Here is a 23,269-nt window from a genome sequence, read left to right as displayed (position 1 = left end):
GCTGTTCCTGAAACATTGAGTGTGGGTCTTCAAGCTCCTGTACCTCGTCTCTGTGCAGGACTTTTTCACCAGTGTATCTGTCCCTCTGATCTCACATGTCACACATTCCTGACTGCAAAACAACGTTACACAAGTTTTATACATCACTAATTAAACGTGCTGAGCTCGGTGCCTGACCCTGGGCCCTCGGCGTGTGCAGCCGAGGCAGAGGGAGGCGACTTGGAACAGTTCAGGGACGAGGAGCTGCCCTCCTGTGGGGAGACTGTAGTGGTCGGGCCTGGTCCTGGAGCAGGCTGGGTCGAGCCGGGGGGATTTAATAGAGGGGAGGGGTTGCTGGAAGAATGGGGGATACTCTCCCCAGGGTGGGGGGGGGGGCAGAGCACGTGGGGTGAGGAAACAGGAGAACTGGGTTAGTGACCTCATTGTGACCAGGGTCCTGCTGTCTCGGTGGTGGAAGGGTCAGTGAGAAGTTGCAGAGGATTGACGGGAAGACAACAGTGGGGAATAGAACGTGGAACATTGTATGGCACATTACAGGCTCTTCAGCATGTCATCTTATGCCAACCCTTTATCAACCCATCCCTTCCATTCTACATAGTCCTTCTGTCATCCATGTGTCTGTCTCTCTTAAATGTCCACAATCTATCTGGCTGTCCCACCTCTCCTGACAGTGTTCTGCACACCCACCACTATGTGTACAATGCTTACATCTGACATCCCCCACACTTTCCTCCAATCACCTTAAAGTTATGCCACCTCATATTAGCCATTTCTGCAGTCTCCAGCTGTCCATTCCATGCTAACCCTAATCCTAATGCATAGAACAGTATAAACCCTTCGGCCCACGATGTTGGGAGTTCTGGGATTAGAGAGCATGTCTTCTGAGAATATGTTAAAGTGACCTAGGGTTTTCCTCTTTGGAGCAAAGGAGGATGAGATCGAGGTGTACAAGATGATAGGGTGGACAGCCAGAGACTTTTTCCCAGGGCAGAAGTGGCTGATGCCAGGGGCATGATTTAAGGTAATTGGAGGAAAGTATAGAGGGGATATCAGAGGCAAGTTTTTTTTACACAGAGAATAGTGGATACCTGGAATATGCTGCCGGGGTGGGGGTAGAAGCAGGTTACATTAGAGATGTGTAAGAAACTCTTAGATAAGGCACTTAGGTAGAAAACTGGAGGGCAACGGAGAGAGGAAAAGGTTAAATTAATCTTTAATAAGATTCTTTATCTTTTCCTGTCACCTAATGCACAGACACTCCTGTGCCTAGTGTCACTTTATGGACATACAGTCAATCTTTGTTTATAAGCTGTGTGTTACATTTATTGTGCTTTTTTAAATTATTGTCTTCTTTATCATATTGTGTTTCTTTTTGTGCTGTGTCAGATCTGGGGCAACAATTATTTTGCTTCCTTTACACTGGTGAAAAGGAAAGGGTCAGCACGGTATTGTGGGCTGAAGAGCCTGCCCCGTGCTGTAGATAGGGGTAGGACATAGGCAGCAAATGCTCAGGCGCTACGGAATGCTGGCGGACGGAGGAACCCTGGGGTACAGGCTGTCACTCCCTGAAAGTGGTGAAGAAGGCAGGTGACACAGAATATGTGGGGTCAGGTAAGAACACGCTTGGAGTTCTGGTCGCCACATGACAGGAGTGATGCGGTTGGGTTGGAGAGGGTGCAGAATACTCACCACAATGCTAGCTGCACTGGAGAAGCTCCGTTACGGTGGGTGGGGGAAGGAGATTAGGAAGATTGGCTTTATTTGTCATATGAACACGAAAACCTGCAGTGAGATGTGTTGTTTGTGTCAACGGCAACGATTTGAGGATGGGGGCAGGCTGCAAGTGTTGCCATGCCCACAGTTTACTACCTGTAACCCTTTGGAATGTGGCAGGAAGGCAGAGCACCCGGCCGGGAAGGTGCACTAACTGCTTTCAGGAGGTGATTCCCCGATGGCTGTTAAAGCATTGAGCTACACTGCTCCCTGTTTGGACACTCTGACTTCGCTTTCCCTGGAGCAAAGCCAGAGGGCTGACCTGATAGAAGAATATAAAACTATAGAGAGACATCACGGGGCTGAATCTTACTCGCATGGGAAGAGTATCAGAAGCAAGGGGGCCTTGACTTGGGGGAGAGGAAGGAGTTTGTTTTCAATTATACAGAGTGGGTGATATCTGCAACTTGCTGCCAGAGGAGGTGGTTTCTACGTTTAAGAAATGTTCCTACGTGCAATTAGCAAGCAATAGGGCACCAGCCTCCCCAGGTCAAATGCATCTTCAAAAGGTGCTTCCCCAAGACGGTGGCTTCCATCATTAAAGACCGAAATTTTCGATGTTACACATATTGAAAGGCTTCGACAGAGCGCGTGCGGAGAGGATGTTTCCTATCGCAGGGAGAGTCTAGGTCCATGGGGCACAGCCTCAGAACAATTCAAGGATTGGGACACAGAAGCAGTGTTTTGAAAAGCCTCTGTGTAGGAGGAGTGTTATGGGTATAGAACACTACACCTCAGTGTAGGTCCTTTGGCTCACTATGTTGTGCCAACCTTTCAACCTACTCTAAGATCGATTTGGCTTCCATCACACACAGCCCTCCATTTTCCTATCATTCATGTGCCTATCTAAGAGTTTCTTAAATGTCCTTAATTTACCACCACCCATGGCAGTGAGTTCCACACACCCATCCCTTCTCAGTGTAAAATAAACCATCAGCCTCTGACGTACTTTCCTCCAATCATCTTAAAACTATGCCCCTCCTATTAGCCATTGCTAATCTGGGAAAACGGTGCTGACTGTTCACTCGATCTATGATTTTTATCATCTAGTACACCTCTATCAAGTCACCTCTTATCCTCTTTCGCTCCCAAGAGAAAAGCTCTAGTTTGTCAACCTATCCTCATTAGACATGCTCTAAATCAGACAGCAGCTCGGTAAATCTCTTCTGCAGCCTCTCTAAAGCTTCCACATTCTTTCTCTAATGAGGCGACCAGAACTGAACACAATTTTCCAAGCGTGGTTGAACTGGAGTTTTATTGAGCTACAAAATTACCGCGCAGCCTTTGAGCTCAGCCTCCTGACTAATGAAGACAACACCCCAAGAGCCTTGTAAACAACTTGCACAGCAGCTTGGAGCGATCTCTGGGACCCTCTGACCCTCCATGCTGTTAAGAATGTTAAGAATCCTGCCTTTGTTTGACTTTCTAAAGTGAGTAACTTCACAATTTTCTGGATTGGACTCCATCTGCCGCTTCTCAGTCTAGCTCTGAGTTCTGTCAATGACTCTTTGTGACCTGTGACAACTTTCTACACAATCCACAGCTCCACCAACCTTAGTGCCGTCTGCAAACTTACTAACCCACCCTTCCACTTCCTCATCCAAGTAGTTTATAAAAATCTCAAAGAGCAGGGGTTCTCATAACAGATCCCAGTGGAACACCACCGGTCACCAGGTTTCAGACAGAATACACTCCATCCTCTGCCTTCTGTGGGCAAGCCAATTCTGTGCCCATACAGAATGTCTCTCGATCCAGTGCCTCTTTACATTCTCAGTGAGCCTGTCATGGAAACTCTTGTGCATTGCTGTTAGGGTGAGTGGAGTCTCACTTCTGAGCAGAGCTGGGTAAGGGTCTCGGAAACGGATGAGCTGTGTCTGGGCGGTGAGCCACAGTGGTTCCACTCTGGGCTTGACCCCCATCCCCCCCAAACCCCTGTGAGACGCGGTGTGGCGGCCCCACACTTTGATGCCCTCAAGTGCTGGGCATTAACTCTGTCTCCTCCCTTGTCCACAGACGACATGTCAGCTGGAGCTGGACCAGGTGCTGGAGAGGATCGCATCTCTACGCTTACCGGATGAGCGTGGCCCCCTGGAGCATCTGTACGCTCTTTACATCCCGAACTGTGACCGTCATGGACTCTACAAGCTGAAGCAGGTACCTCCATCCACCACTACACTCTGTCCAACAGTTGAACATAGAACTACAGTACAGGCCATTCAACCCACAATGTTGTGCCCACCTTTTATCCTGCTCAAGATCAACTGATTTTTCTCTCATCCGTTTGCCTATCTAAGAGTCTCTTGAATACCTCTAATGTATTTGCCTGTATCACCATCCTTGTTCCATACACCTACCACTCTGTTAAAAGTTTCTTTCCTTTTGAGTTCCTCTCTTTAGTCACATTAAAATTGTGCCCTCTCATATTAGCCACCCTGGGAAAAAGTCTCTGACTTTACACTCTATGTACACCTCCTAATATCTTGAACACCTCTATCAAGTCACCTCTCGTCCTCCTATGCCCCAACGAGAAAAGCCCTAGCTCACTCAACCTATCCTCATAAAACATGCTGATAGATCCAGGCAGCGGCCCAGTAAATCTCCTCTGCACCCTCTCAAAAGCTTGCTCATCTTTCCTCTAATCTGAACACTGTCATCCAAGCATGGTCCAACTAGAGTATTATATAGCTGCAACATTATCTCACCGTTCTTGAACGGGTGAAAGTTGACACAACTTTGGCCTCGCAGAAGATGCTAAGTAAGTGCAACTTGTTGTGGCGTGCACATACCCAATAAAGTGCCTGGCTTGTTACTGAGTGACGCAGTGGGTAATCCAGCAACAGAGCCCTGGTTTCGAATCCCTCCCCTGGAGCTGTCCGTGTGAAGCCTGGACATTCTCCCTGTGACCCCCTGTGTTTCCCGTGGGTGCTCCCATTTCCTCCCATGCCTAACCCCATGAGGGTTGGTGCCCCCAGTGTGTGGGAGAGGGGGAGAATCTGAGGGGAGTTGTCGTGAATGTGGGGGGGTTTTAAAAAGGTCAGAAGTTAGTAAATGGGTGGTGCTGGACTCGGTGGCTGAAGGGGCTGTTTCTGTACTGCCTCTGACTCTGCATCGCGCTGTGCGATCACTGCACGGACCATGGGAGAAGCTGCAAGCATTCTCAGAATTGTACGTGACGGAAATTTGCTGCGGTATATAGAGGGTTTAGTTCCAATGTTCACCATCGCTTTGGGACTGTGAGGGAGCTTCAACAGACCCAGCACCGATTCCTGTGGCACACCACTACTCACAGGCCTCAAGTCAGAGAGGCAGCCATTACTATCAGTCTCTGTGCAGCCAGTGTCTGATCCAATCACTACCCCATCCTGAATGCCAAGCAGCTGGACCTTCCTGGCTAACATGCCATGCTGAACCAGGTCAAAGGCCTTGCTAACGTCCGTGTAGACAACATCCACTGCCTTGCCGTCATCCACTTTACTGGTAACTTACTCAAAAAAACTATAAGACTGGGTAGACACAAGCTACCACACTCAAAGCCAAGATGATTAGCTCTAATGAGTCCCTGTCAATCCAGATACATTTATATCCAGTCAATTAGAATGTCTTCCAAAAACTTGCCTCTAATGTCAGGCACACCAGCCTATAATTTCCCAGCTTCTTCCTCGAGCCTTCCTTGAATCACAAAAGAATGTGAAATGGGACAATGTAGATGGAGCTTAAATCTGTGATGAACGAAGGAGTGCGTGTTTGGACAGTGTAGAGGGAGCTTCACTCTGTGTCTGACCCTTTTTTTTTTCTTTTTTATATTACAAAATCCTTTATTACAAATTTCGATGCTATACAATATATACAAAACAGTGGCAAACACAATTACTGCACTACAAATAGACAATAGACATTACACCAGAATGTTGCCATCCCTATCTACGACGGCATTTACACCCCGCGGAGCCCAACGGTCTCGAAACTCCTCCAAGGCCGCTGTTGACTGCGTGTGTTCTTTTTCAATAGTTACCCGGGCACGAACATACCCCCTAAACATCGCCAGGCAGTCTGCCCGGGGAGATCCTCCCGCCACCCGTTTCCAAGACCCACGGATGGCGGATTTCGCCAGCCCCAGGAGCAAGTTGACTAGGACATCCTCATCCCTCCATGCCCCCTTCCTTACTGGATGACCATATATAAACAGGGTGGGACTAAAATGCAGCCAGAAGGTGAGAAGCAGCCCACGCAAATATGCAAAAAGAGGCTGCAGCCTCACACACTCCATGTACATGTGGTACACGGTCTCCACCAGCCCGCAGAAGTGGCATGTGGGTGGGAAGTCCATGTACAAACTGAAAAACTTATTGCAGGGCACTGCCCTATGCAGTACCCTCCAGCCGAGATCCCCCAGGTGCATGGGAAGAACCCCGGCATAAAGGGACTTCCAGTGGGGACTCTCCTCACCTCTGGGTGGAAGGACCGACCGCCATGGCGTGTCGGGACGGTGTACAAGGGCAAGGAAGTGGAGGATGTGGAGTAGCAGCCCATACAGATACCTCCTACTTGCATCCCTGAACCCTGGGAGTGTGTGATGGGACAATGTAGAGGGAGCTTCACTCTGTGTATGACCCTGGGAGTGTGTGATGGGACAGTGTAGAGGTAGATTCGCTCTGTGTCTGACCCCGGGAGTGTGTGATGGGACGGTGTGGAGGGAGATTCGCTCTGTGTCTGACCCCGGGAGTGTGTGATGGGACGGTGTGGAGGGAGATTCACTCTGTATCTGACCCTGGGAGTGCGTGGTGGGGCGGTACGGGGGAGTGCGTGATGGGACGGTGCGGGGGAGTGCGTGATGGGACGGTGCGGGGGAGTGCGTGATGGGACGGTGCGGGGGAGTGCGTGATGGGACGGTGCGGGGGAGTGCGTGATGGGACGGTGCGGGGGAGTGCGTGATGGGACGGTGCGGGGGAGTGCGTGATGGGACGGTGCGGGGGAGTGCGTGATGGGACGGTGCGGGGGAGTGCGTGATGGGACGGTGCGGGGGAGTGCGTGATGGGACGGTGCGGGGGAGTGCGTGATGGGACGGTGCGGGGGAGTGCGTGATGGGACGGTGCGGGGGAGAGCGTGATGGGACGGTGCGGGGGAGTGCGTGATGGGACGGTGCGGGGGAGTGCGTGATGGGACGGTGCGGGGGAGAGCGTGATGGGACGGTGCGGGGGAGAGCGTGATGGGACGGTGCGGGGGAGAGCGTGATGGGACGGTGCGGGGGAGTGCGTGATGGGACGGTGCGGGGGAGTGCGTGATGGGACGGTGCGGGGGAGTGCGTGATGGGACGGTGCGGGGGAGAGCGTGATGGGACGGTGCGGGGGAGAGCGTGATGGGACGGTGCGGGGGAGAGCGTGATGGGACGGTGCGGGGGAGTGCGTGATGGGACGGTGCGGGGGAGTGCGTGATGGGACGGTGCGGGGGAGTGCGTGATGGGACGGTGCGGGGGAGTGCGTGATGGGACGGTGCGGAGGGGGGAGTGATGGGACGGTACGGGGGAGTGCGTGATGGTACGGTGCGAGGGACTGCGTGATGGGACGGTGCGGGGGAGTGCGTGATGGGTCGGTAGGGGGGGGGAGTGATAGTGTCAACCCTGAAATTATTAACCTGTTCAGTTGAGGAAAAACACCAGAGACACGAAATTACCTCTGAAACGGCTTTTATTCAGAGAGGAGTTCGCAGCCCCACGCACTTCGGGCGTAAGGTAGCCAACTCCCAATTTGTCGGTTTACGAAGGTCAGACTTATACCCAAAAGCAGGGTACTACATTCGCAAATATGGTTACCGATTCAAATTCATCAATTGATTGGCTATTGCATAGCTAAGCACACGAAATACTCGGAATAAGCATAGACGCAAGAGTAATACTTGGAATGGGTATGGACGCAAGCAAATCACTCGGAATAGGTATATAGCTCAAAATACTTTGCCAAACACATTGTCTTGTGGTCGCAGGTTCCCTTTGTGGTTCCCACATGTTATCTGGAATCTTATCTTAGCTACCTCTTCCCTGTCCTCCTACACTTCCCCAATGACGTATCCTCTCCCTGGTCCCATCTACATATTTTGCTACATTTACCCCTCGCCCACCCCTTCTGCACATACCCACTACCTTCTTCACATTCTCATTCTCTCCTGTGATCATGAAATGATCGCTCATCAATATCGTGAAAATCCTCTGGTGCAGGTTCGAGGAGTTTGGTGGCCTCAACGGTTGCCCGTACTACCATCAGTGGCTTAGCGGGCAGCAGGTCCCCTGCCGAGGCCATCATGCGGTTCAGGAGACATTTGACAATGGCGATACAGACAAAAATCCCTATAACGGCCGTCAGCGTGTAAATAGCCCCATTGATCACCCAGTCCCTCCATGCACTTAGTCCCCAGTCCCCCCATCCTGCCCAACCTGTTCCTTCCTTAATGGATCCTAACTGTTCATCTATTTTGTTCATGTACTGTGTTATCTTGGCGGTAGCATCGTCTAGCCCCATTATGCATTTGTCCTTTACGATAGCACAGAGCCCACCCTCCCTGGCGAGGAGATAATCAAGTGCACAGTGGTTTTGCATGGAGAAGAGCCGCAGTTGGTTAAGGCTATGCTCCCCTGGTGGCATTCCCGAGGCTCATGAGACCACAGGCCAGATAGTTCCGATTGTGGGCCGCTATAGTGGCTCCTGATGCCCCCAAAGAGAAAAAGCCAGCTGCCCCGTATCCAGCCACCTGACCTGAGGTGAGGGTGGTCAGGACTTGGTAATCCACACAAAATTCCTGGGAGACCTCTCTCTTGTACCTCCCAGACGGGTGGGACAGGGGACCCCAAGTCCCAGGGCAAGGGACCACGGTGGGGAGGAAGGTGCCATTGGCCACCGAGGAAGGGTATGGGTACTCCAGGAAGTTGGTGGCAATGCCGTTATAGAAGAAAAAATACCCTGGGAGGGTATACATGGTCTCAGTGCAACCCTCACCCTTTAGGTGTATGGCATCACTCCATTCTCCTAGAGGAGTACACTCGTTTGGTACCCCTACGATATTCAGGTCGTAGGAATACTTGATCATTGACCCGGAGGTGGGTGCGGTTCCGCTCCCCACAAAGGAGTTGCACCCCCTGGGCCAGGGACTGGCACTTTGTCTCATGGCAAGAGCAAGAGATCCCTAAGGGGTCCTTGGTGGGGTGACACTCCCTTTTCCTACAGGGCTTGGGGAGGCAGGTGACGTCATTCGAGACATACACGTCTGAACATCCCCACCCTGTTCCGAAGTAGCAGTTCTCATATCCTCGGTCACCCTTCGGGGGTTTGGGATTCCCCTCCCACCAGAGATCTTCTTTCATCCGCGGAAGGAGTCCATGATTTGACCGCTTACTGATGGACGGGGGAAATAGGCAGTCCGCGACAGGGGCCGTGGAAGAGTCATGGGTGAGTTCCACCCTCTTTCCCTCAGGCAATGTTTTGCTGGTGGGGGCACATCGGAAGGGTTGATCGGCACGATCCCAGTGCGGGAAAATGGTGAAGAGCGAGGAGACGCTGGCGGGGTGGGGATAGCAAACGATGGTTGTAGAGCCATACAGTCGTTTGTGCACGTTTTGGAAATAGTTATCACTTATAAACCCCGAAGGAGGTCTTCCAAGGGTGGGGCCTTTGGGGAATCCCCAATCGCTTTTCTGCCTTGAAATGTCCCCCTTCGATCTCTTTAGGGGTTTTGGTTCCTCGTCCAGCCGTCCCTCAACCTTTGCTCTATACCCCACTGTCCCTAAAAGCATATAGATAACCAAGAGCATCCTACCTTCCATTGCCAGAGTACAGTTTCAAGGATGTGGCACCACAAGGAAAAAGGAATTTAAACACACAACAGTTCAATCAAGTCCGTTTATCAGTTCCTTCGTGTATCTGTAGTTTCTAGCGGGTCCGAGGTCCAGCGCTTGTAGTCGCTCAGATGAATCCAACGTTCTTGTCCCTTCACCTTGACAGCAGAGGGGGTCTGCAGGAGGACCTGGTACAGTCCTTTCCACCGGGGTCCCAGCGTGGATCGATCCCAGTTCCTTGTTAACACCCAATCTCCTGGTTCTGCTCCCTGCCACTCACCTTCTCTGTCAGGAACGGGTCTTGAGGCTTCCTTCACCTGAGTGTGTAGGGACTTAAGAGACAAAGTTAAATGCTTGAGGTAACACTGCAATTCCTCGCCCATCATTTGTAGATCTATTTGTATTTGTGTTTGTGTTTGTGTTTGTATTTGTGGTCACTGCCCCATGGGGTTCTCTTTGGGCGCCTGTAAACTATTTCAGCAGTTAACCCGGTACCAGTTTGAGGTGTAATGGACATGTGATACAGTGCCAGGGGAAGGACTTTAAGCCAATTTAGTCCTGTTTCAAGGGTCAATTTAGTTAGTTTATCCTTCAGGATGCTGTTTGTACGACCCACTATTCCTGCGGCTCGGGGGTGGTAGGCACAGTGGAATTGTTGTTCAATCTTTAGTATTCCGCAGAGTTCTTTGTTTAACTTCCCAATGAAGTGCGGGCCGTTATCAGATGAGAGTTTTTGTGGGATACCAAACGGAGGAATAACTTCTTTCAGTAGCATCCGCAGTACAGTGGAAGCCTTGTTGTTCGTTGTGGGTAAGGCTTCAATCCATTTACTGAAGACATCAATTATAACTAAACAGTACTTGTAACAATATGCCTTAGGTAACTCAATAAAAGTCCATATGTAATGTGTCAAACGGTCCTGCTGGGGTTGGGGTGCACCCTTTATCCCATCTAATAGATTTACCCGAGTTTACTTTATGGCAAATTAAGCAACCCCTTGCTCGTCTCTCCGCTGCCTCATTCAAACTGGAGGACCACCATGTTTTTAATAACAACGTACACATTCCCTCCTGGCCGAGGTGAGTGTCAGAGTGGAGGTGGTCGACCAGGACAGGCAGGAGAGTATCAGGAATACAAATCTGACCTGCTGGGGTCTGCCAGAGGCCCATTGTGTTATTAATAATACAACCATGTTTCTTCCAAACATCAATCTCTGCCGCAGGGGCATCCCCCTGTAATCGCGCGATGTCGGATATGCCTGGGCTATCAACCAGCTGCCTGGCAGGCAGAAGGCGTGGGGCCGAATCCACAGTTATTGTTTTAGAGTTGGAGGCTCGCTTGGCTGCCAGGTCTGCCCTGGCATTGCCTTCACTTACGGGGGAGTCATCGGATAAGTGGGCGGCACATTTTATAATAGCAAGCTTACCGGGAGCTGGATGGCTTTGAGCAAATTGTCAATGTAGAGGCCGTTGGCAATGCTTTTGCCAGCTAACATTTGGAAGCCCCGCTGCGCCCACAGTGTGCCAAAATCGTGAGCGATCCCAAATGCATAACGTGAATCGATGTAAATATTGGCTGTCTGACCCGAGGCGAGGATGCATGCGCGAGTGAGGGCGAAAAGCTCAGCCTGGTGGGCCGAGGCCCGTGGGTGGAAGGCTGCCGCCTCCAGGGTGGTGGTGTGTGGGGTCACAATGGCATAACCTGATTGCCGGACACCGTCCGGGGAGACAGAGGACGAGCCGTCCACAAAAAGTATCAGGTCCGGATTGTCGAGCTCAATGTCCCGGAGGTCTGGCCGTGGGGAAATGAGGAAGTGGTTTCGGTCCTCGCAGGAGTGGGGAGGCTCGGATAGAAGGTCGGGCGGGTGATCCACAAAGGTAGCAGGGTTAAGTGTGGTGCAAGAGGGGAATGTCAGCAACGGATTATAGAGAAGAGCAATCTCATGGCGGCTGAGTCTTGCCTGAGTGAGATGTTGAGTTGGTGCATGGTTAGAAGGGCAGTTACCGCATGGGAAGAGTAGACCGTCGCTGGTTGATGCAGGGAAACTAAAAAGATCCCTTGGGGTCACGCTGTAGATCTTAATAGTACTCAGCAAATATTCAATAAATTCCTCCAGCTTCTGCTTTCTGTCCGGGGTGCCCTGCATCACTACAGCATTTCATTGGGCTTCCAGGGGGTATACACAGAAACCGTCAAGGGATTTTGCACAGCATCCTCAGCCTGGGCTGGACTGTGATTAGGGTTAGGGACCTCTCGCATTGCCATCTGTTGGGTGGGGCTTGGATCTACCTGGATCTTTGGTGGAGTAGGGCCAATCAGGGTACTTTCGAGAAAGGGCTGCATCAGGATTATCCTCGGGGTCAGTATCATCACTGGAGGTGGTAAGGTCTGAGTCAGGGTCAAACTCATCCCTTTGGGGGTCTGTCAAAGGGCTGTCACCCACATAGAGGTCCCGTCTTGTTGTCCATTTATGAGCCATGCGGTTCTTAGGGGGTCGCAGGTTTAGTACCTTGTGTGTCCCCTTTCCTGGTTTTAGCTGGGGTACGGGCCGCAATGGGGTGGTGAACCGTGGACTTGGGGTCGGGAGTGCATGGGTCCAGGGTCAAGGGCACGGGGAGTGGAAGGTTCCGAAGGTACAGGCGGGATGGGATTCGCAGCCCCCGCAGGCGAAGGGACCTGCTGCTCCTCTTCCTCCTCAGTGTCCTCATTAGGGTCAAATAGGGTCTGCAGCCCAGTCATATCCGGTGCCGGCCTTTTATCACCAAGTTTTACATTATGATCATCAACCCTACGCTGTTAGTCATAGATTTCACATAAGGCCTTCAATACATGCCAGCCCCTGGGTTTTCCGTTACTATCATTGATGGGTATCTTTCTGTTTTTTTGTATTCACCTCCCAGGAGGTCTGGCGGGAGCGCTCATTAAGTCTGCTGGCCACGGTATACCAACGTGTAATTAGATCTTTCCATTTCTGTGAGACATTCTGTCGCCACACCTGTCCCTCTGCTCGTTTACACTTCTGAAGATCCCAGGTTCCCCCAATGGCCAAAATTCATTCCTCAACTTCTTATTCATCCACGTGCTCAGTCTCCATAAATCTGTCTCGTTTTCAGGGAATTCTTTACACATTTTCCATAATGGCGTATTTGGACTTGATTTATCCAGAGTCTGGCCCATTTTGGTAACTTACTCTCGCATCCACTTCAGTGTCCTGACCTTCGCCTGGCAGATTTCTGCTCTTAACAACCAGTCTAAGGCAGGATGTGGTTTCAATTAGATGTTGGAACCAGACCTTAATCAAATTAAATATGTATTGCTCCGGAGCTTCCAACCCCAAACCCCACGTAGGGATTCTAACCCCACTTCCTATACCGGCGACTTGAACCCCAAACTCTTAAACCAGGGGACTCGAACCCCAAACTCTATGCAGGGCCTCTAACCCCAACTTCTTAAACCAGGGGACTCGAACCCCAAACTCTATGCAGGGCCTCTAACCCCAACTTCTTAAACCAGGAGACTCGAACCCCAAACTCTATGCAGGGCCTCTAACCCCAAACTCTTAAACCAGGGGACTCGAACCCCAAACTCTATGCAGGGCCTCTAACCCCAACTTCTTAAACCAGGGGACTCGAACCCCAAACTCTATGCAGGGCCTCTAACCCCAACTTCTTAAACCAGGGGACTCGAACCCCAAACTCTATGCAGGGCCTCTAACCCCAACTTCTTAAACCAGGAGACTCGAACCCCAAACTCTATGCAGGGCCTCTAACCCCAAACTCTTAAACCAGGGGACTCGAACCCCAAACTCTATGCAGGGCCTCTAACCCCAACTTCTTAAACCAGGGGACTCGAACCCCAAACTCTATGCAGGGCCTCTAACCCCAACTTCTTAAACCAGGGGACTCGAACCCCAAACTCTATGCAGGGCCTCTAACCCCAACTTCTTAAACCAGGGGACTCGAACCCCAAACTCTATGCAGGGCCTCTAACCCCAACTTCTTAAACCAGGGGACTCGAACCCCAAACTCTATGCAGGGCCTCTAACCCCAACTTCTTAAACCAGGGGACTCGAACCCCAAACTCTATGCAGGGCCTCTAACCCCAACTTCTTAAACCAGGGGACTCGAACCCCAAACTCTATGCAGGGCCTCTAACCCCAACTTCTTAAACCAGGGGACTCGAACCCCAAACTCTATGCAGGGCCTCTAACCCCAAACTTCTTAAACCAGGGGACTCGAACCCCAAACTCTATGCAGGGCCTCTAACCCCAACTTCTTAAACCAGGGGACTCGAACCCCAAACTCTATGCAGGGCCTCTAACCCCAACTTCTTAAACCAGGGGACTCGAACCCCAAACTCTATGCAGGGCCTCTAACCCCCAACTTCTTAAACCAGGGGACTCGAACCCCAAACTCTATGCAGGGCCTCTAACCCCAACTTCTTAAACCGGGGGACTCGAACCCCAAACTCTATGCAGGGCCTCTAACCCCAAACTCTTAAACCAGGGGACTCGAACCCCAAACTCTATGCAGGGCCTCTAACCCCAACTTCTTAAACCAGGGGACTCGAACCCCAAACTCTATGCAGGGCCTCTAACCCCAAACTCTTAAACCAGGGGACTCGAACCCCAAACTCTATGCAGGGCCTCTAACCCCAAACTCTTAAACCAGGGGACTCAAACCCCAAACTCTATGCAGGGCCTCTAACCCCAAACTCTTAAACCAGGGGACTTGAACCCCAAACTCTATGCAGGGCCTCTAACCCCCAACTTCTTAAACCAGGGGACTCGAACCCCAAACTCTATGCAGGGCCTCTAACCCCAACTTCTTAAACCGGGGGACTCGAACCCCAAACTCTATGCAGGGCCTCTAACCCCAAACTCTTAAACCAGGGGACTCGAACCCCAAACTCTATGCAGGGCCTCTAACCCCAACTTCTTAAACCAGGGGACTCGAACCCCAAACTCTATGCAGGGCCTCTAACCCCAAACTCTTAAACCAGGGGACTCGAACCCCAAACTCTATGCAGGGCCTCTAACCCCAAACTCTTAAACCAGGGGACTCAAACCCCAAACTCTATGCAGGGCCTCTAACCCCAAACTCTTAAACCAGGGGACTTGAACCCCAAACTCTATGCAGGGCCTCTAACCCCAACTTCTTAAACCAGGGGACTCGAACACCAAACTCTATGCAATTCTTACCTGTTATCGGTGTCTCCCAACTGAGGTTCTCTGTTTTGTCCGTGGAGGCCGTAGGATGGTCAGCCGGAGCCGAAGGGGTCGGAACGGGAAGTCAGAGAGAGAGAGAGAGAGAGAGCGAGAAAAATTCTCTCTAAGTGCCCTTCCGTCTCAACCCGCTCGTACCCGCCTGCCGATCTCTTACACCGGATCCTGAACTGCCAACCGTTTGGCTCCTGGCTCGGCTCGCCAAATTGTCAACCTGACATTATTAACCTGTTCAGTTGAGGAAAAACACCAGAGACACGAAATTACCTCTGAAACGGCTTTTATTCACTTCGGGCGTAAGGTAGCCAACTCCCAATTTGTCGGTTTACGAAGGTCATACTTATACCCAAAATCAGGGTACTACATTCGCAAATATGGTTACCGATTCAAATTCATCAATTGATTGGCTATTGCATAGCTAAGCACGTGAAATACTCGGAATAAGCATAAACGCAAGCGTAATACTCGGGTATGGACGCAAGCAAATCACTCGGAATAGGTATATAGCTCAAAATACTTTGCCGAACACATTGTCTTGTGGTCGCAGGTTCCCTTTGTGGTTCCCACATGTTATCTGGAATCTTATCTTAGCTACCTCTTCCCTGTCCTCCTACACTTCCCCAATGACGTATCCTCTCCCTGGTCCCGTCTACATATTTTGCTACATTTACCCCTCGCCCACCCCATCTACACGTACCCCTTACCCACTCCACATTCTCAATGGGATGGTACGGGGGGGGGTGGAGTGTGTGGGGACCGTACGAAGGGGAGTGATGGGACGGTACGAGGGGGGGAGTGTGTGGTGGGACGGTACGGGGGGGGAGTGTGTGGTGGGACGGTACGGGGGGGAATGCGTGGGGGGACGATACGGGGGGAGAGTGCGTGGTGGGACGGTACGGGGGGAAAGTGTGTGGTGGGACCGTACGGGGGATGAGTGCGTGGTGGGACGGTACGAGGGAGTGCATGATGGTACATGGGAGTGCGTGATGGGACGGTGCGGGGGGTGAGTGCGTGGTGGGACGGTGCGGGGGGAAAGTGTGTGGTGGGACCGTACGGGGGATGAGTGCGTGGTGGGACGGTACGAGGGAGTGCATGATGGTACATGGGAGTGCGTGGTGGGACGGTGCGGGGGGTGAGTGCGTGGTGGGACGGTGCGGGGGGTGAGTGCGTGGTGGGACGGTGCGGGGGGAGTGCGTGGTGGGACGGTACGGGTCGAGAGTGCGTGGTGGGACGGTGCGGGGGGGGAGTGCGTGGTGGGACGGTACGGGGGGGAGTGCGTGGTGGGACGGTATGGGGGGGAGTGCGTGGTGGGACGGTACGGGAGGAGAATGTGTGTTGGGACGATACAGGGGGAGAGTGCGTGGTGGGACGATACGGGGGGGAGTGCGTGGTGGGACGGTACGGGGTAGAGTACGTGGTGGGACGGTACGGGGGGGAGAGTTCGTGGTGGGACGGTACGGGGTAGAGTACGTGGTGGGACGGTACGGGAGGAGAATGTGTGTTGGGACGATACAGGGGGAGAGTGCGTGGTGGGACGATACGGGGGGGAGTGCGTGGTGGGACGGTACGGGGAGAGTTCGTGGTGGGACGGTACGGGGTAGAGTACGTGGTGGGACGGTACGGGGGGGAGAGTTCGTGGTGGGACGGTACGGGGTAGAGTACGTGGTGGGACGGTACGGGAGGAGAATGTGTGTTGGGACGATACAGGGGGAGAGTGCGTGGTGGGACGATACGGGGGGGAGTGCGTGGTGGGACGGTGCGGGGGGTGAGTGCGTGGTGGGACGGTGCGGGGTAGAGTACGTGGTGGGACGGTACGGGAGGAGAATGTGTGTTGGGACGATACAGGGGGAGAGTGCGTGGTGGGACGATACGGGGGGGAGTGCGTGGTGGGACGGTGCGGGGGGTGAGTGCGTGGTGGGACGGTGCGGGGGGTGAGTGCGTGGTGGGACGGTACGGGGGGAGAGTGCGTGGTGGGACGATACAGGGGGAGAGTGCGTGGTGGGACGATACAGGGGGGGAGTGCGTGGTGGGACGGTGCGGGGGGTGAGTGCGTGGTGGGACGGTACGGGGAGAGTTCGTGGTGGGACGGTACGGGGAGAGTTCGTGGTGGGACGGTACGGGGTAGAGTACGTGGTGGGACGGTACGGGGGGGAGAGTTCGTGGTGGGACGGTACGGGGTAGAGTACGTGGTGGGACGGTACGGGAGGAGAATGTGTGTTGGGACGATACAGGGGGAGAGTGCGTGGTGGGACGATACGGGGGGGAGTGCGTGGTGGGACGGTGCGGGGGGTGAGTGCGTGGTGGGACGGTGCGGGGTAGAGTACGTGGTGGGACGGTACGGGAGGAGAATGTGTGTTGGGACGATACAGGGGGAGAGTGCGTGGTGGGACGATACGGGGGGGAGTGCGTGGTGGGACGGTGCGGGGGGTGAGTGCGTGGTGGGACGGTGCGGGGGGTGAGTGCGTGGTGGGACGGTACGGGGGGAGAGTGCGTGGTGGGACGATACAGGGGGAGAGTGCGTGGTGGGACGATACAGGGGGGGAGTGCGTGGTGGGACGGTGCGGGGGGTGAGTGCGTGGTGGGACGGTGCGGGGGGTGAGTGCGTGGTGGGACGGTGCGGGGGGTGAGTGCGTGGTGGGACGGTGCGGGGGGAGTGCGTGGTGGGACGGTACGGGTCGAGAGTGCGTGGTGGGACGGTACGGGGGGGAGTGCGTGGTGGGACGGTTCGGGGGGTGAGTGCGTGGTGGGACGGTACGGGGGGGTGAGTGCGTGGTGGGACGGTACAGGGGGGTGAGTGCGTGGTGGGACGGTGCGGGGGGTGAGTGCGTGGTGGGACGGTGCGGGGGGTGAGTGCGTGGTGGGACGGTGCGGGGGGAGTGCGTGGTGGGACGGTACGGGTCGAGAGTGCGTGGTGGGACGGTGCGGGGGGGGAGTGCGTGGTGGGACGGTGCGGGGGGGGAGTGCGTGGTGGGACGGTACGGGGGGGAGTGCGTGGTGGGACGGTACGGGAGGAGAATGCGTGTTGGGACGGTACGGGGGGACGGTATGGGGGGAGAGTGCGTGGTGGGACGGTAGGGGGGTGAGTGATGGGACGGTACGGGGGGAGAGTGCGTGGTGGGACATTACGGGGGGAGAGTGCGTGGTGGGTGGGTGCGGGGCAGAGTGCGTGGTGGGACGGTACGGGGGGGGGAGAGTTTGTGGTGGGACGGTACGGGGGAGAGTTCGTGGTGGGACAGTACGGGGTAGAGTTCGTGGTGGGACGGTACGGGGGGGGAGAGTTCGTGGTGGGACGGTACGGGGAGAGTTCGTGGTGGGACGGTACGGGGAGAGTTCGTGGTGGGACGGTACGGGGTAGAGTACGTGGTGGGACGGTACGGGGGGGAGAGTTCGTGGTGGGACGGTACGGGGTAGAGTACGTGGTGGGACGGTACGGGGGGGGAGAGTTCGTGGTGGGACGGTACGGGGGGGAGAGTTCGTGGTGGGACGATACGGGGAGAGTACGTGGTGGGACGGTACGGGGGGGAGAGTTCGTGGTGGGACGGTACGGGGTAGAGTACGTGGTGGGACGGTACGGGGGGGAGAGTTCGTGGTGGGACGGTACGGGGTAGAGTTCGTGGTGGGACGGTATGGGGGGGAGAGTTCGTGGTGGGACGGTACGGGGTAGAGTACGTGGTGGGACGGTACGGGGGGAGAGTTCGTGGTGGGACGGTACGGGGGGAGAGTTCGTGGTGGGACGGTACGGGGGGGAGATTTCGTGGTGGGACGGTACGGGGGGGAGATTTCGTGGTGGGACGGTACGGGGTAGAGTTCGTGGTGGGACAGTACGGGGTAGAGTACGTGGTGGGACGGTACGGGGTAGAGTTCGTGGTGGGACAGTACGGGGTAGAGTTCGTGGTGGGACGGTACGGGGTAGAGTTCGTGGTGGGACGGTACGGGGTAGAGTTCGTGGTGGGACGGTACGGGGTAGAGTTCGTGGTGGGACGGTACGGGGTAGAGTACGTGGTGGGACGGTACGGGGTAGAGTTCGTGGTGGGACGGTACGGGGTAGAGTACGTGGTGGGACGGTACGGGGTAGAGTTCGTGGTGGGACGGTACGGGGTAGAGTACGTGGTGGGACGGTACGGGGTAGAGTTCGTGGTGGGACGGTACGGGGTAGAGTTCGTGGTGGGACGGTACGGGGTAGAGTTCGTGGTGGGACGGTACGGGGGTGGTGGACTTTCTGGTTTGACAGAACGGAGCGAGCGTTCTCGTCCCGTGGTGGGTACTTGCTGCTGTTTTGTGATCGTCGAGGCTGACTGGTTGTCTCCCTGTCTGTCTCCAGTGTAAGACGTCGCTGAACGGACAGCGGGGTGAGTGTTGGTGCGTGAACCCTCATACAGGGAAGGTGACCCCGGGATCGCCCACCGTCCGCGGAGACCCCGAGTGCCATCGCTGCTGCTTGTCATCAGAGAACAACGCCAAGCTCCAGCTCCCACGCACCACCTGAGGACTGACCACTGCGCCTGGCGTGCAGGGTGGGGGGGGACAGGGGCTGGGGAGGTTCCAGACGGGGTAGGGAGAGGGAATGGTGTTGGTGTGTGGTCAGGGTTTCAGACCCCCTCCCCACGGGTTCAGGCTGTGAGCTGAGCTCAGTGGGAGCCGTGGTTGTCAATCTCTTTACGACAGACCGTGCCGTTGGGCGTGGGCAGCTTTGAAGCAATGCATGCACTGTTGCATGGACAGTCCTTTGGAATGCTGCATGTACTGGTGCATGTGGTGCATGCACGAGTGCACGGGCAATCCTCTGGAGTCCTGTTTGTACTCTTGTATGGACAATCCTAGCATTGGTACATGCATTGCTGCACATGGGACTCCAGGAGCAGTGCATGCATTGGGGGACTGGTGCAGTGTTTGGTGCAGCTTGAAATAGCATGTTGGTATCAGCACTCGGGGCAACCCAACTGCCTGCAGGTCCCCGAGAATCTCACAGCGTTCCTCGCCGCTGTGAACTTTGGAACACTACATTTTCTGTACTTGGTGTATGGCAAAAGTCGGCAAGCCCCCTTGGACAGCACCACCCACCCACCCCACCCCACCCCACCCGCTGCTGGTGACACGAGGGGCCGACACTGCTGGCATCTGGTGCTAAGACCATCTTCTGGAGGAATTGGCATTTTGGTATTTTATTTAATTCCACTGATTGGTATTTTTCAATAAGTAACATAGAACTCTACGGCACAGTGCAGCCCACGACATTGTGCCGAACCTTGTAAACTACTTTAAGGTCAATCTAACCCCTTGCTCCCACATGTGCCTCCATTTTTCTGTCATCCACATGCCCTTCTAAGGGTTCCTTAAATCTCCCTAAAATGTCTGCCTCTTCCACCATCCCTGGCAGTGTGTTACATACACCCATCACCCTCTGTGTACTTAAAAAAAACCTACCTCTGACATCTCCCCTACTACACTTAGTAGATATTAATTACACAGATATTAACCTCACATGGGACACTGGTCCAAAAGATTAGGGCCTCTGTCTCACCCCTTCTTTATTCTGGGCATCTCCCCCCCACTCTACTCAGTCCTGATGCAGGGTTTCAACCTGAAAAGTTAACCATCCCTCTCCCCAGTGGATGCTGCTCAACCCCTGGGATCCACCGGAAGTTTGTGTGTTCGAGGGATGATCCTTGGTCCCAGGAAACAGGACCTCGTTCTCTGACGCTGGCCTGTCACCTCTGGTTATATACTGGGACTCGTGGACCTGGAACATAAAACAGAGAACACGCTAACACAGGCCCTTCAGCCCACATTGTTGTGCCAACCCTTTAACCTACTCGAAATTCAAATTAACCCTTCCCTCCCACATAGCGTTCTATTTTTCTGTTATCAATGTGCCAACCTAAGATTATCTTAAATGTCCCCAAAGTATCTGCCTCTGTCATTGATAATGATTCTGTGCATTCACCACTCTCTGAGTAACGAAACTCACCTCTGATATGCCCAGTATATTTTCCTCTGATCACCTTAAAGTTATGCCTCCCTCCTCTCCTTCGCCCTGGATAAAAGTCTCTGCCGCTTATCATCTTGTACACCTCCATCAAGCTACCTCTTATCCTCCTTTACTCCAAAGAGAGAAGCCCGAGCTCACTCAACTACCCTCATGAGACGAGCTCTCTAATCCAGGCAGCATCCTGGCGAATCTCCTCTGCACCCTCTCTAATCCAGGCAGCATCCCGGTAAATCTCCTCTGCACCCTCTCTAATCCAGGCAGCATCCTGGTAAATCTCCCCTGCACCCTCTCTAATCCAGGCAGCATCCTGGTAAATCTCCCCTGCACCCTCTCTAATCCAGGCAGCATCCCGGTAAATCTCCTCCGCACCCTCTCTAATCCAGGCAGCATCCTGGTAAATCTCCCCTGCACCCTCTCTAATCCAGGCAGCATCCTGGTAAATCTCCTCTGCACCCTCTCTAATCCAGGCAGCATCCTGGTGAATCTCCCCTGCACCCTCTCTAATCCAGGCAGCATCCTGGTGAATCTCCTCTGCACCCTCTCTAATCCAGGCAGCATCCTGGTGAATCTCCTCTGCACCCTCTCTAATCCAGGCAGCATCCTGGTGAATCTCCTCTGCACCTTCTCTAATCCAGGCAGCATCCTGGCGAATCTCCTCTGCACCCTCTCTAATCCAGGCAGCATCCTGGCGAATCTCCTCCACACCCTCTCTAATCCAGGCAGCATCCTGGCGAATCTCCTCCGCACCCTCTCTAATCCAGGCAGCATCCTGGTGAATCTCCTCCGCACCCTCTCTAATCCAGGCAGCATCCTGGTAAATCTCCCCTGCACCCTCTCTAATCCAGGCAGCATCCTGGTAAATCTCCCCTGCACCCTCTCTAATCCAGGCAGCATCCTGGTGAATCTCCTCTGCATCCTCACTAATCCAGGCAGCATCCTGGTGAATCTCCTCCGCACCCTCTCTAATCCAGGCAGCATCCTGGTAAATCTCCTCTGCACCCTCTCTAATCCAGGCAGCATCCTGGTAAATCTCCCCTGCACCCTCTCTAATCCAGGCAGCATCCTGGTAAATCTCCCCTGCACCCTCTCTAATCCAGGCAGCATCCCGGTAAATCTCCTCTGCACCTTCTCTAATCCAGGCAGCATCCCGGTAAATCTCCTCCGCACCCTCTCTAATCCAGGCAGCATCCTGGTAAATCTCCCCTGCACCCTCTCTAATCCAGGCAGCATCCTGGTAAATCTCCTCTGCACCCTCTCTAATCCAGGCAGCATCCTGGTGAATCTCCCCTGCACCCTCTCTAATCCAGGCAGCATCCTGGTGAATCTCCTCTGCACCCTCTCTAATCCAGGCAGCATCCTGGTGAATCTCCTCTGCACCCTCTCTAATCCAGGCAGCATCCTGGTGAATCTCCTCTGCACCTTCTCTAATCCAGGCAGCATCCTGGCGAATCTCCTCCGCACCCTCTCTAATCCAGGCAGCATCCTGGCGAATCTCCTCCGCACCCTCTCTAATCCAGGCAGCATCCTGGTGAATCTCCTCCGCACCCTCTCTAATCCAGGCAGCATCCTGGTAAATCTCCCCTGCACCCTCTCTAATCCAGGCAGCATCCCGGTAAATCTCCCCTGCACCTTCTCTAATCCAGGCAGCATCCTGGTGAATCTCCTCTGCATCCTCTCTAATCCAGGCAGCATCCTGGTGAATCTCCTCCGCACCCTCTCTAATCCAGGCAGCATCCTGGTAAATCTCCTCTGCACCCTCTCTAATCCAGGCAGCATCCTGGTAAATCTCCCCTGCACCCTCTCTAATCCAGGCAGCATCCTGGTAAATCTCCCCTGCACCCTCTCTAATCCAGGCAGCATCCTGGTGAATCTCCTCTGCACCCTCTCTAATCCAGGCAGCATCCTGGTGAATCTCCTCTGCACCCTCTCTAATCCAGGCACATCCTGGTAAATCTCCTCTGCACCCTCTCTAATCCAGGCAGCATCCTGGCGAATCTCCTCCGCACCCTCTCTAATCCAGGCAGCATCCTGGCGAATCTCCTCCGCACCCTCTCTAATCCAGGCAGCATCCTGGTGAATCTCCTCTGCACCCTCTCTAATCCAGGCAGCATCCTGGTAAATCTCCCCTGCACCCTCTCTAATCCAGGCAGCGTCCTGGTAAATCTCCCCTGCACCCTCTCTAATCCAGGCAGCGTCCTGGTGAATCTCCTCTGCATCCTCTCTAATCCAGGCAGCATCCTGGTGAATCTCCTCCGCACCCTCTCTAATCCAGGCAGCATCCCGGTGAATCTCCTCTGCACCCTCTCTAATCCAGGCAGCATCCTGGTGAATCTCCTCTGCACCCTCTCTAATCCAGGCAGCATCCTGGTGAATCTCCTCCGCACCCTCTCTAATCCAGGCAGCATCCTGGTAAATCTCCCCTGCACCCTCTGGAGCTTCCATGTCCTTTCTCTAAGTGAAG

General features: G+C 54.0%; 1 protein-coding gene across 3 annotated transcripts in view; it reads left to right on the top strand.

The window, feature by feature from the left end:
- The window catches only part of LOC132392914 (insulin-like growth factor-binding protein 2), a 102,995-nt gene that overhangs the window by 21,641 nt on the left and 58,085 nt on the right, over positions 1-23,269 (top strand). The window contains exons 3-4 of one of the 3 annotated variants that reach the window (XM_059967476.1): positions 3,787-3,927; positions 19,141-20,953. In XM_059967476.1, coding sequence (XP_059823459.1) covers positions 3,787-3,927; positions 19,141-19,305 — 306 coding nt within the window. In that variant the 3' untranslated portion in view covers positions 19,306-20,953. Of the gene's footprint in view, positions 1-3,786; positions 3,928-5,781; positions 6,516-19,140; positions 20,954-23,269 lie in introns of those variants that run through there. The other 2 variants (XM_059967478.1, XM_059967477.1) reach the window with 2 other exon arrangements.

Source organism: Hypanus sabinus, chromosome 4 (genome assembly GCF_030144855.1).
Source record: "Hypanus sabinus isolate sHypSab1 chromosome 4, sHypSab1.hap1, whole genome shotgun sequence".
NCBI lineage: Eukaryota > Metazoa > Chordata > Chondrichthyes > Myliobatiformes > Dasyatidae > Hypanus > Hypanus sabinus.
Note: the sequence above shows the minus strand (reverse complement) of the source record. Positions and strands in the feature narration are given on the sequence as shown.